At 36.6% G+C, this 13702-nt stretch overlaps 1 protein-coding gene across 4 annotated transcripts in view; it reads right to left on the minus strand.

Moving 5' to 3' along the window:
• ARHGAP10 (Rho GTPase activating protein 10) overlaps positions 1-13702 on the minus strand; it is a 152694-nt gene that overhangs the window by 55633 nt on the left and 83359 nt on the right. For 3 of the 4 annotated variants that reach the window (XM_074823836.1, XM_074823835.1, XM_074823838.1), the window contains 4 exons: positions 9841-9915; positions 4619-4706; positions 3240-3298; positions 581-686 (listed from right to left, as the gene is read on the minus strand). In XM_074823836.1, coding sequence (XP_074679937.1) covers positions 581-686; positions 3240-3298; positions 4619-4706; positions 9841-9915 — 328 coding nt within the window. The remainder of the gene's footprint in view (positions 1-580; positions 687-3239; positions 3299-4618; positions 4707-9840; positions 9916-13702) is intronic. The other variant, XM_074823837.1, reaches the window with a different exon arrangement.

A 13702-nucleotide genomic window follows, 5' to 3' on the forward strand; every position in this document is an offset into this window, starting at 1 on the left:
AAAAATTTCCATTACTGTTGGAAACTGCAGTCTACAAATGAAAACATTACATTTCCTTAATCTATGTTTTAGAAGTTTTATTTTGTGCAAAGTTCCTTCAAATAAAGTCGTACTGAATTCTGGAAAACAGAAAAGCCATTCTTCCACTGGCAATTTAAAAACAAAACCAGTCTCTTACTGAACTTAAATATATAAAATGCACTTAGCCTTGGACCAGGGCAAGTGTGAAACCAACTTAAATTTGCTAACAGATCTCCACTATTCACGTTGCCAGAATTTGCAGAAAGAAAGTATAATGTTCCCTTTCTCACTTCAATCAAACCCTAAACTGCTGGCAGGTCTGCTAAAGTAAATACTTATATGGCTTCATTAACGGATTAGATTTCTGCCTTTCCCGCCAAAAAAACCACAGCATGAGTCAAACGTCTTGTCTGCTTTTGCACGTTTGGTTCTTGGTATTGTGTATGACAGCACTGAGACGGGCTTCAGCTCCAGTCATACTTAACTAAGGCCCTTTGTAGTTAAGCGAAGGTAAGGACAAGAGTTCGGACAAGGTAGGAAAGCAGGTCATAACACTTACTTTGCTAAATGTTTCACCAGAATTTCCAGCATCTCTTTGTTCTTTTCTGGGAGTTTATGGACCAAGAAGTGAACAGCATTAACTCGAGATTCAGGACTCCCACTTTCTATGGGACATAGAAATAAATAACTATCTCAAAAAATAAACATAAAATAAAATCCACAGACACACAAATCTTCTCCCACCCCTGCACAGAAACATACTGCACACACTTTGCTTCACCATTTATGCATCTCCAAACATAGCAATATTGAACATATGCGCTTTGTTTTCACAAGTAATCTTGTTCTAGAATTATCAACTTATTTGCTTATTTTGTGAACTCATCTTTCAATCCACCTGCAAAAGGATGCCTTTGTTCATCTATTTTTAAAAACCGACAGATGTAGTTATTGTTTTGCTGCATTGGACTCATCTGCTTATGAATATACTGCAAGGTGAGGAGCAATGTTACTGGGTGCCACAGAGTGGAACTGTACTACTTTACATTTTAGCATCATTAACTGATTGTCCTCATCATTAGAATTCAGATCTGTTGGTACTATGCAGCTAATTATACCGCACTTATGCCACCTTGCATTGGAAACTGCATAAGACATGTGCAGAAGATTCGTACGCTCAGAAAATCTAATGACCTCTGAAGACACAGAGGAATAATCATGCAAAAAGCCTACTGAGTGAAATTACTAAAATAAAGGGCCCTGAATAACAACGGCATCCCTCTCTAGTACAGTACAGAAATAAAGTAAAAATAAGCAAGGAGCTTATTTTTGTGTGTTGCATGTTGAATTGAATAATTTTGGCCCCTACAGGTTTCACTAGTACACAGTTGAAAACAAGGATCTGTAAAAGATTAAAATAATCCCTCTTCCTATTTCTCAAAGCTGTATTAAATCACAAAATTACAATGAGAGGAGTGGAAGTATTTCTCTTGTATATAATAATACCTAGGTACATAAAGAGAAAAATTTAGAACCTACTCTGAATGCAGTAAGTTTTGACACCAGGACCACTCATCAGGTCCCAATTTTACTCTAAGGAAACTTTGATTGTTAAGTGTATTTCATATAAAATACCACCATATTTCTTCAGTGCATATATTGCTACAGATTCTTTTTGGGTTTTTATTCTTTTGCAGTGAACACCCCTGCACAGATTGCAAGAAAAAAGGCTACCAAAATGCAAAACGTTTAGCTTCTAGTCAGCTAATCAAAATTCAGACAGCCAGAAAAACCATAAGCCTTCTTTAAAGCAAGGCTATTTTACATATATGTGAAATCACAAACTCTAATTAAAGAATGGCTAAGCAACTTAATCACAAGATACAGTCAAGGCTTATACAGTTTCAGTCTACGCTGATATGTATATAAAGAAAATTGAAAGGACATCCTCTTCATTTTGGCTTCCCCCCTCCCCCCCACCATAGTTTCAGAGAAAAGGATATTCCTTACTATTCCCAGTGTTGGTTTTTTATAGCCAACATAGGAAACAACACTGACTACCTATTTTTAAATATACCATAACTCAGATCTGCAAAGTTGATTAAATTTTCCTCCCCACTACATAGAATCAACCCCTCTACAAAATTGTTTACTACTCATGAACACTGTACTATTTCAAGCATCAACTTCAACTGAATTCCTTTATTGAAAGGGACTATAAAATAGAGAAAAGAAAATAAAGCGAGAAACTGCTGGCAAAACTTCATAGGTCAAGAAATTATTTTAACACTTTCCAATACAAATGGGCAGACTCACCATCTAGGTAAGTATGTTGAATTTTGCTTAAGCGCTTGGCCTCTAAGATGAGCTTTGGCAATGAATTTCATGGGCTAATTCTCATTTTGAATTAAGGACCACAAATGAACACATTCTGCAGTCCTGGAAAGTCATTACAGCAATCCGAAGAAGATAAAGCAGTTGTCTCAAAGTTTATTTTAATTTTGCTTTCCACAGTTTGCCAGAAGTGCTACAGGCTGGAAAGAAAATCAGCTAAATATCTGTTTGATACTTTGCCAAAAATTTTCTTACACAGTTTCCCTCCATCCTCTTCCAAAAAATTCCATGTACATTAGATACCATACAGCTGAACTACAAATGCTGTTGTGTCTTCTCCAAGTCTGTATTTGAACTGCCATAGTGTAATCTGGCCTGCTCTTTCCTTTCTTCTACTAACATGAGAGGAACATTCAAGCCAGCCTGGATACAGAGCTAACAAGGCACTGAAAACAAGGGTCAGGCAGCTGGGCTTTAAGGATTCAAATGAGCCCGAATTAGTGCATTTTCTTTTACTAAGCTTCATACTCTTTATAAATGGAAGAAAAAAAAAAAATCACAATCTAAGTAGATGTTTATCACTATATAATTAAGATAATAAGAATGAATGTTTACAATGTCTATACAAAAATTTTTCCATAAAAATAGAAATTGCGCTATGCCAAGTCTGTCGTAAGCTTGTCTGTCAATAGATACGTCATATGTGACACATACTAGAACTGAACGCTGGTTAAAACCCACATGTTTTTAAAACATTTATTATTTCTTATTCCTATATTTTCACTGGGTTGAAGAATTTTTCTGAAATTGAACTTGCAGCATGCTCCTAAGGCCACAACAGTACTATAAGAAAAGATTTCTATTTGAACTACAGTCATATTTACTGGCAGGAATGATGAATTCTCCATGCAACTCGTATGTCATCAGGGGCTCTGGAAGGCTTCTGTAAAACAAAGATGACATAATAAATTTAGCTATATTCTTTTCTATCTGTATTTAAGCAGGAAACTTTTTTAACGTTCAGTAGTATAATCATTGCACTGGAAGCAGCCATTGTTACTGTGGCCCTGGAGTTCAACGATTTTCCGCACAAATGGAAGACCTTATATTAGCAGAAAAATAAGACTACATCCGTTCACCTTCCATGAGCTGAAGTGATGCCTCTAGTCTATTATAAGGCACCTTTCCAAATTACCACACCGAGACTGTTTCTCAGATGAAGATTGTACCCATATACTATGAAAATAATTCTTCATTAGTGTCTTTAAAGTACAAAGAATCATAAGTCAATGCCTTACTGGAAAAAAATAAAGGTCCTAAAATAGTTAAAGTTTTGCTGAACAGTAGCCATCCACAAATCAAAATTCTAAAGCATTTCAAATACAAAAATTGAAATTGAAAACTTTAGTCTTTAATGAAAAATGTACTGAATAATGCAAACCAGAATTAAAACAAAGTTAAAACCTCCATTTATTAAGATGACTTCACTGAAGCTTCGGAAATATTGGAGTAAACACTCAGATGGGAAATACTTCATAATGTGCTTTTTTTTTTTTCTTTCCTACTTTTTTTTTTAATTACTCTTTCTTACACTCCGTAAGAGAGACTTTTATCTTGGTAATAGTTCAACATTCTCTGATAGTGGTTGAGTAATACTTTATTTAATTAATACAGCAGATTAAAAATACTGCATTTGTGTTACACTACGAGAGATACACAAAATTTCTATGTTCTTAGGCAATTTAGTAAAATATCTTGATCAGGAATTAGCCAAGACATTTGAACAGAGACACATCTAAAGTTCTTGCTTTCAACACTCAAAATATTATTTCTATTGCACCTAGAACATCAGAGTAAGGGCCAGAAACAATAGCGGAAAATATTAAAAATTTCATCACCTTTTCTCTTTTCACTCTAACACATTAAAACACAAAAAAGCAAAAAACTCTTTTAACAATCTTAGCTGACTTTCAGTAATGACTCTCAGCAAGTTTATTAACAACTCAGGTTTCTGAATCATCAGTGAAATGCTTACATATCTAACGCAAAAATGTTTGGGGGCTTGTCTCTTATAAGCATGAGTATTAGTGTGGCTAAATTATTTTGCCATTCTCAAGACAAGTAACAAACACAGTATTTGCACAAAATCAACCTCTATTCCAAAATATAGGGAAAGTAAGTAATGTAGCTTAAGACACTGTATAGGAGAATTAGAAAACAGAATTCATAGTCTAAAAAATAAACAAATGAGACACGAGCTTACCGCAGATATTGCTTCATAGCACTAGTAATTGTCTTCACTTCCCAATCTACAGAGTTTTCCAGGTCAACTTCATTGCAGGTTTTTGCATCTAGAAAATAATCAAAAAGAGAAGAGGGACATGAAAAATGGGAATTCTAAATCAGTATGCCCTACATGAACAGCAACATGCTGAATCTGATCATTATGTATCTGTTCACATGAACATAGAAGTAATGTGTCTTTCTTACTGTTAGTTAATACTAAGAAGACTTAATATCCAACCTCCTTATAAATATCATTTCCACATTTTGTTTTAAAAAGTATTTACTGCTGGTTTTTTTCTTTAATTAGAATTAAAAATCACTTTCATTTAAAAAGATCTCTATAGCAATTGATATTTTCACACCTTTAATTAAACAGAAAAATGTACACAGACACAGAAAGATGTACAAAAAAAGTTTAGAAGAAAGACCCACTAAGCAAGACTTCTGTTTTCCTCTTTTCTTTCATTATTAAAAATGCGAGTACACTGAGAAATCTTTTCAAGTTCTTTCCATAGTTTTGCTTGTAAACTGTTATTTTGGACTGCTCATGAAAACAGCCAAAGTGCAGTATGACCCTCCTTACTGTGTGAAAACCTTTAAGAGGTGCTTCAAAGGTAGAAAAAAGGACTCTCCTCTATCAGTAAGCTTTCTCTACAAGATGGCCTGAATGTTTACCTTACTTGATCAGTTTTAGCCAAGGGCAAAAAATACTCGCTTGCTTGACCATTTGTCAGGTTCACACAACTCCTGCCATCTTTTACCAGGTTAGTTGGTAGAGTCTTATAACAAGACAGATCAAATTGAATGGTCATATGTCTGAATGACCCATTAGGTGAAAGATTTGTTGACAGAACATAGAAAACAACAGAACACACTGGAATGTTTTGCAACCAAAAAAAAACCACTTTGGCCTCAAAACAGGAAGCAATAGCTAGCTGACACAAGAAGATGACACATAAATGGCCAAACTAGCCCCACGTATTTGGTAGCTTCAAGTGTTTCAGCTTCTGTTATTATTACTGCTACATGTTTCTGTCAGTCACTACAGTAAACTACAGAGTAGCTGACACAGATTACGTGTTGACCAGTTCATACAATTCAGAATTCATTTGTTACTTTGCTTGTCAGACAATCGACAGACACGTTTAAAAAATCAAATTAGGATCCTTGATTAAAGGTGCAGTCCTTTTACTGGGACTAAATAATTCTGTTCTAAAGGCTGTGCCAAGCAATTATTTCTGTAACTGAATATTCTCCCTCATTATATCAATTATTTAAATCTCATTTTAAAATACAAGTCAGATAACGTTTTCTACCAGATAACATTTTGTTACTAGCCAACCACCATCCAAAATACTCAAGATTGTCTCAGGACAAAGTTTCTTTCTTCTAGTATGCTAGCTGTGTTCAAATTCTCTTTTTTGAGAAGAAAACCTTTCTACTGAATAAATTAAATAAAAACTGCCCTCACATCAGAAACTAGTGAAACCTATGGGGATTTTGTTACTAAACCACTATGTAATATCCAGTTTTTAAGTAACTGCTTCATAACCATCAACCTCCTTTACATTCAAAGGATGCACTCAATTATGTGAAATTTGTTGATAAATTTGGGGAGGAAAATAACAAGCGTCTGAATTCCAAAGTCTCTTAAAATAAGAACCAGAAGGTATTGCTGAAATATTTCATTATCTCTTGAGGAAAAAAGAAAATAACAACAAAATTTGGCCCTGCTACCAACCCCTAACAATCCTAAGTTTGACTGTAGAAGCTATCAAGACTTACAGACATCTTTTTCACTTTCAGTTTGACAGTTGCCCCACATAGCTCTGTGCCCCACCAGCCTGTATATTTGATTGATCCCACTCCATTTTTCCCTCTACTTCAGACATCCCAGGCCATTATATGAACTGGAACTGGGATTTCAAAAATGACTCTACTAATTTTCATGCTACTTGTTCACATAGCAGCCACCGTACACCGAAAGGCAACTTTATGCATATAAAAATAACCATGCACATTTATGGAACAGCTTTTGACAGATCAGCTCTAAATTTTATGCAAATCTTTCTGACAATAGGGGAGCTAGAGTTTATAAACAGTCCAGTTCACTCAACTAGGTTAGGAGGAGACTCTCTGCTTTCATATGCAATATGCCCACTGTAGGAGTGTATGCATACTATCATTTACTGTATATACAATGATGAGGAATTCAGTGTAATTGTTTTGAAAGCTGCCGTTTTGAAAGGCAGAGGTACCCAAAAGTTTTCTTCTACAACGTGTCTGGCATTTTTCACACCAGGCAATATCAGAAATCAAAACCAAACTCATCAGTAGAAAGTCGGAGTCCTTAGCAGCCACTTCACCACGAGCAAGGGTCTGTATGAAAGCTGATTGATGTAGCAGTTTGTATGAAATCTATGTAGGCAGGTTGTATGAAATGAGACACATCAGATCTATAACATAGATCACAGATGAAACAGCAATTGGTCCCTGACGCATTTCAAGAACTAAGCCTCCTGACGGCTAACAACACACTCTGAATTGCTTATAACAGATTCCCATAACATTAGAAGTCCTAACTCTGTATGCCTTTTTACAATGAGATATCAGATTAATTTAATGTTTTCCCTTGAAATGTAACAAGTGTTTTCCTTACCAAATGCCTCACTTAAATATAGACAAGATTATTGCTGCAGAAATCACCATACCACAATGCTAGTTCAAGTAACTTCAAGGACTAAGTTAATTGCAAAATTAACTTTTTTTTTAAAAAAAAAAAGGAGAATTGTATATTTAATTTGAGCCTCATTTTACAGAAGTCTTAGTTTCACTAGATTTGTACATTAAAGATGAAAATCCGTGCATTTGTAGCATTAGAAAAGCATATATTGGTCTTCTATACTCTCCTGAGTCTCAATGCACTTTCCCAAATTTTAGAGAAAATATTCTGAAAGAGAGACAAAACTACATGCTACTGTGTCCCTGGTTACCATTTGGAAGACTCTTTTTGCACTTTGGGCCTTTCAGACTGTGAACCTCACAGTCAATGATAGGTAGCTTAAAATACTTTGAAATCTTATGAAACATTTTAAAATACAGAAAGTTAATATGAGGTTTTTATGATTCTGAAAAGATCTTTCATATAAAAGGCTATCTAAGAGTATACCCAGAGACAAAGGATTAAAGATTAATCAGTCATTTTAAATTCTCTGTACCACTGTATATCAAAAAGAAACCCTCTTTATTCTTCTCTGAGGACAGACAGATAAAGAGCACAGATAGGATCACTTTCAACAAATCACCAGAAAAAGAGCACCTGCTTGCACCCTAACTTTTTTCTGTTCAGTATTGTGCCTCATCTTGATACCACTGTACTCTTCCTGCTTCAAATAAATAAATGAATCTTGGGAATGACAAAAAATGTTTCTAATTTTAAAAAATAATTTAAAGCAGATGCTGGAATCCCCAGTAAACTCTTCCAGCTGCTACTGAACCACTGGCAACCTGAGTCTATTTAATTTGGATACCACTAATGGCAAAGAGGAAAATTTGCCTGCCAGACCTGCAAGCCCAAGCTAAGCCAGTAAGTACAAAACTGAAAAACATCTTATGCTATCATATGCATTTAACTGAGACTCTCTGAGAGATAACACGTCATCCTTCCTATGGTCAATGGCTAAAGATGGTTATTGATCATTGAAGCTAACTCCAACATAGATAAACAACTATGAGAATCTGTTATAGATCAGTCATTTTCATTAATCCCAGTTCGTATTTCCAAAACGAGTCTTTTGCTACAATGCTTTAAAGATACAGTCAGGTTTATGTTCACTAATGGAGAACTTCAGGGTGCTGTTAATATTGATTAAAGTAAGACATCATAAATTAATATTTAGCAAGGTCATTATGACAGATTGATATGACATGCAGGTCCTCAAGCCTGATGTCTTATCATTTCTGAAGAGACAGCCTGTTTGAAAAAATAAAGGAAGGAAAAGAAAAAGTCTTACAGGTGGCACCGAATTGACAGCAGCATATAATATAAAAGCGCTTTGTCATTCACATAATGTCTGGGGTAATGAAATGAATTCACTTTCTGGCTTCCTCCAGTTTGCAGTGCCAAAGAACACTGTGTTATCAGCACAGATGGAGCATGCATGGTTCTGGAGAAGAGCCTGGTGCAAACTGCAAACAAGCTTCTTTGCATACCAATGAATCCCTGAGAATCAGACCTTTGCTGTCAAGTGACAGGTTTGGAAGCTCTATAAAAATGAACTAATCCCAGTGGTCTTGTCTGACTGCATGTACTGTCAGTGCTCAGGACAAGAAATTTGGAAACACAGCACATCTTGCAGTCATGGCTACTCCTTTCGTGAGAGATATCAGGCAGAAAAGGGACTTCATCCAGGTGCAAATACCTCTTCCCCCCCCCCCCCCCCCCCCCCAGGGACAGCAGAGTGGCAAGAGAACTAGAGTCACTGGGATTAAAGATGCATCAAAATTCCCAGAAAGAAAAGGGGAAAAAAGTTTCTGAGAAAAATTTTATGAATCAAAAAATCTTAAGAGCTATACATGGCTAACTAGGTACAAGAGAGTCTAAGACATTACCCACATATAAGAGCTATACTACTAAGTTTATAAAAACAAATCTTTTCTCCATCTGTCTCCCACCTTGGCACATAGTTATTATTAATACGTATATCATACTCCTCCTCTTAAAGCAAAGAGCTCTTTGCCAGTAGGCTTAAACTAAATGTCTTATTTTGCAGTGATTAACTACAAGACACACATGGGTGTGTACACCTGTACATCTTAGACAAGGGAGAAGAAAGGTGGAAACTTCAAACAATGAAGCAATAAGCTTCAAGCTTTCTTGAATTTGGTATTTTGAATCTTCTGATCAGACCCTTCAATTTAGTCTGCTTTAATCCCACTTACATCAACCTTGCACAGAGCCCATGAGTTGCTCCTACATGTCCCATAGCAGTTCTCTTAGTTAATTCCTACCAACTAATCTTGGTCTTGCTAAACCAGGGGAACTCACAATGATGTGGGGATTATTTGCATGGACTAAGGCAAACTAGATTTGGCCCATATAAAGAACAACTCCAGGCAGATGCTTTCAAAACTAAAATATTGACAGTAAAACAACACGAAACAAAATATTGAAAAAATGATTGTAAAATAGAGGCATACCCATCAACAAACTCAGAAGTCTCTGGACCTTTGAACTCACCCCCACAACTCTGTACAATCCTTGGTCATTTATACCTATTATGCAGAGGGAAAAAAAAAGGCAGAAGATCAACCACAGTCAAATTAAGCATTAAAACTTTTCCCCAGGCAACAAATTCTCCTCGAAGACAGACAAGACTACATAGTCTTAACACAGTTGTGAGAAGAACATTATAAATACAGTATTGCAAGAATCCTTTTCTTCTGTGTTTTTAAGATAAATTCATGTTATGTTTTGATAAAGTTTTCATGTACCTCAATTCCACTTCAGAAACTGGGAGCAGAAGCAAACAGGGACAAATCTTTACTTGGAAATAAAAAAAAAAAAAAAAAATTGCTGGCTGTTTTCAGATTTTTTAAATGACATTTTGGATACATCAGCATCCACATTCTAATAACGCAAGAACTGAACCAACAAATGCTAAATTAAGATTTCTTTAATAAATGTAATTTTGCTTTTTTCCAAATATGTGGCTCACAAAAAGAGTTTGGATAAAATAAAGAAAAACTTGAGCCTATTCCCAGTCCTCAAAACCAACGCTTTTTCAAGTTTGTAAATGCGTTTCATTTAAGATACGAGGCCTCATTCCAACCCACTGTGGTCCACATACTAGTTACGTCCAGAGGCACCACCACAGGTTACTGAAATCGGTACTTCTGGTTTTGCTTGGGACAAATAGAGTAGCCAGAACTGGCATAATATTTTCAGTCCCTTACTCTCATTTCATGTGGACACTGGACTACTTGCCTGTCATTCCTCTGTGCCCTTCCATCCTCTCACATACACATTCACTTCTCTACCCCTTTTCTTCCCCTGTTTTTGCCTTCCTTTACCACACCCACTTTTATCCCCAGGGAAGTAAAACTATGAATATAAATTGAAGGAGAAAGGGAGGAAGAGAAGGGGCAGGAAAGAAATGGCAAAATAAGGGACGTCTTTATCTGCTGCATTGTTTCAGAGCCCATATAGTGAGAGGTAAACTATAACAGTTCTGAAGCTGACACAGATGTTTGAGAGGCCACATAAAAAGCAGCCATCTACAAACACCACCACACTCTACCTCTATATTCACATTGGCCTGGAAGAGTAGAAATACCACAAAATACCTGTGTTTCTACTCCAAGGAAATCTTTTCAAATAACAGATTATGTGGTATTCTTATTCAAAATATTCTTCAACAAAGGAAGACTTGTGGAGAATTCCCAGTTTCAATACCAAACCGTTCCAACCCAGAGAAGGAAAATTAAAACCAGTCATATGAGAGAAAGTTTCTTCCCAAATAAATATTAGATGAAGTATGTAAAAATCATTAGCCTTTTAATGAATTACTGTCAGACACAAGCATAATATGCAGCAATAACTCTCAATACAGTGAAGAGAATTTTGCATTTTCTGCTTCCTCTTCCTGTGTAGCCTTGCTACATCTTTTCCTTCTTCTCTCACCCCCTCCTCTTCCTCACACAGTCTGCAGCCTCCTCAGCCATCCCAGCCCTTTGAGAGCCTGCTGAACGCCTCCCTGCTAACACTGCTCCATCCCCTGTCCCAGCGGGGAGCTGACAGGCTATGTCAGCAGCTGCTACTTCTCTCAGTTGCTCCACCTGAGCAAAATTGGCCCTTTTCTTTCCCCAGGATGCGGGCAGCACTGTCATGATGCTGAGTCTTAAGCTAGATGTCATGTTCAGAGCTGGCTCAAATTAACAGAATAAGCCAGATCTCCAGCATTTCATCTGTGGTCAAAAAACACCACTCTAGAGTACGCTCGCAGTTTAGCTGTGCGCAAAAGAACGAACCGCAAAAAGCAACTATGTGGCCACAATACTACTATTCTCAAAATATGAAGTTATCAACCCAACCAAGTTTTCCAACGATCCCCAGAACAACAGTGTGATAGCATGCTATACACCACTTAAAGACTGCCAACACTAAAAAAAAATTTAAAAAGCAAGCATAGTCCTTGATTCACTCCAAACAAGGATGCACTAGGAATCTGTCCTGAGAGCAGCAAGTATTTTTTACTTCAAATTTCTCAGAGGTGTCCAGGAAAATTCTGGTACAAAAGTAACACCAAGCTTTTTAATGCTCTGCCAAAATGCATCACACTTTTTTTATACAATGTCCTCCACTACTTTTAGTACCACAGAACAAGCCTTCTGCATCGTATGCAAGAAGCCAAAAAGCTGAAGAAATACTGTCACAGTCAAATACATCTCAGCTTTTGCTTATCTCAGAAGTTGTTTCATGACTTCCTGTGCTTCTAGCATCAAAACTAGGGGGAACCAAATTGTGCCGACCCCAAACATACATTTACGGGTAAGGTCAAACCACAGAAACTACTGCTCAATATTAAAACAGACAAAATATGCAAAAGTCTCTAAAATTATAGCAGTATTGAAACTAAGACAATCCTCCAGAAATAATCATGAGTCTGTGATAGTAATTATCAGATAATTGATCCGTTTCAAATTCATCAACCTGAAAAAAGCACAGCTAATTGCTAGCAGACATCAAGAAGTGCAAAGAGGAATTAATATTTCAACACAGTTTTAAGTGATACCTTTAAACATACCTTTAAATGATGTTTTATTTAAAATATACAAGCCTGGTTTGAAACAGTACTATTTCTGATTTAATCTGCACATTTCAGATCTTCAGCACATCCAAGACTGATAATGCTTGGCATTTACAGAACACAATTGACAAGATGACTCATTGCAAGGAATAGCTTACCACTGACTAAAATGTTGAAGGGTTCAGACACTGTGTCTGCCGGCTCAACCAGTCACTATTGGCAACTTGAGCGGTAAAGCCCCGCAGCATAATTTCCTTCATACTTCCATTATGTCAAGATGTTTGGCTGTCTGATACTGGAATTTGGCACAGGTACACAATTTGTGAAACATGCTTAGAAAAATAAGGTATTGTAAGTAAAATAGTAATTTATACTATTGTAAGCAAGGCATGTAGGGAAGTTTACTTTGTGGCTGGCATTGTACATGTGGCTGACACAGACTAGTAATACAGTTGCAAACACAACTTTTGATATCAAACTTCATAGTACAGAAACAACCATGCAAGTGACATTCTAAATTCAAGATAATGCCAGATTTCTTTTTGTTACGTGAAAAGGTTTTCTACTTCCTCCTCACCATCTTATTTCTTTCTCATGAGCAGACAGGCCGGCCAGACAGCTCAATGCTGCCATCTCTCTCTGCAGCTCAGATTAGCAGCTCCGGCAGTTCTAAAACCTCAACAAACACTTCTCTGGCAAACACTTACCTACCACATCCTCACAGAAGGTACAACCAAGTACTTGCACACAAAAACACGCACAGAGTCTTTACTAGCGGAGCAAACAGCTCTTTGATGTTGCTATAAACTTTTACCCCGCTGTATTATTCTCAGTACAAGAATTATAAATAAAATACTCCAAATGGAATCCCAAAATGTTCTCTCAGAGACAAAACATGGGTGCACATCCAAGCAGCATCATGCTCAGTACGTGAGAGACAGGCTGCATATCTCGATGTCTCAGCGTCTCCTACCAGGTAAAGCACAGCCAATGTCTTATAAAGCAACGCTGAATCAGAAGCTTACATGCATTTTAACCAAGACACTGTCTTTGATTCTTCTATTCATTCAGAGCAGATAATTTCCTCCCTGGCTTTATAAAAGGGAACGTAACTGAGAAAAAATTATCCAGCCATTGACAAGTTTATGTTCAATATCTCTGTTATGCTCTTCTCTCTCTGAATACCAGACTTTTTCTGCTATGACATGACAAGACTATTCTCAGTTTCCACCCACACTAGACTGTCCTCTCTT

This window comes from Strix aluco, chromosome 4 (assembly GCF_031877795.1).
Source record: "Strix aluco isolate bStrAlu1 chromosome 4, bStrAlu1.hap1, whole genome shotgun sequence".
NCBI lineage: Eukaryota > Metazoa > Chordata > Aves > Strigiformes > Strigidae > Strix > Strix aluco.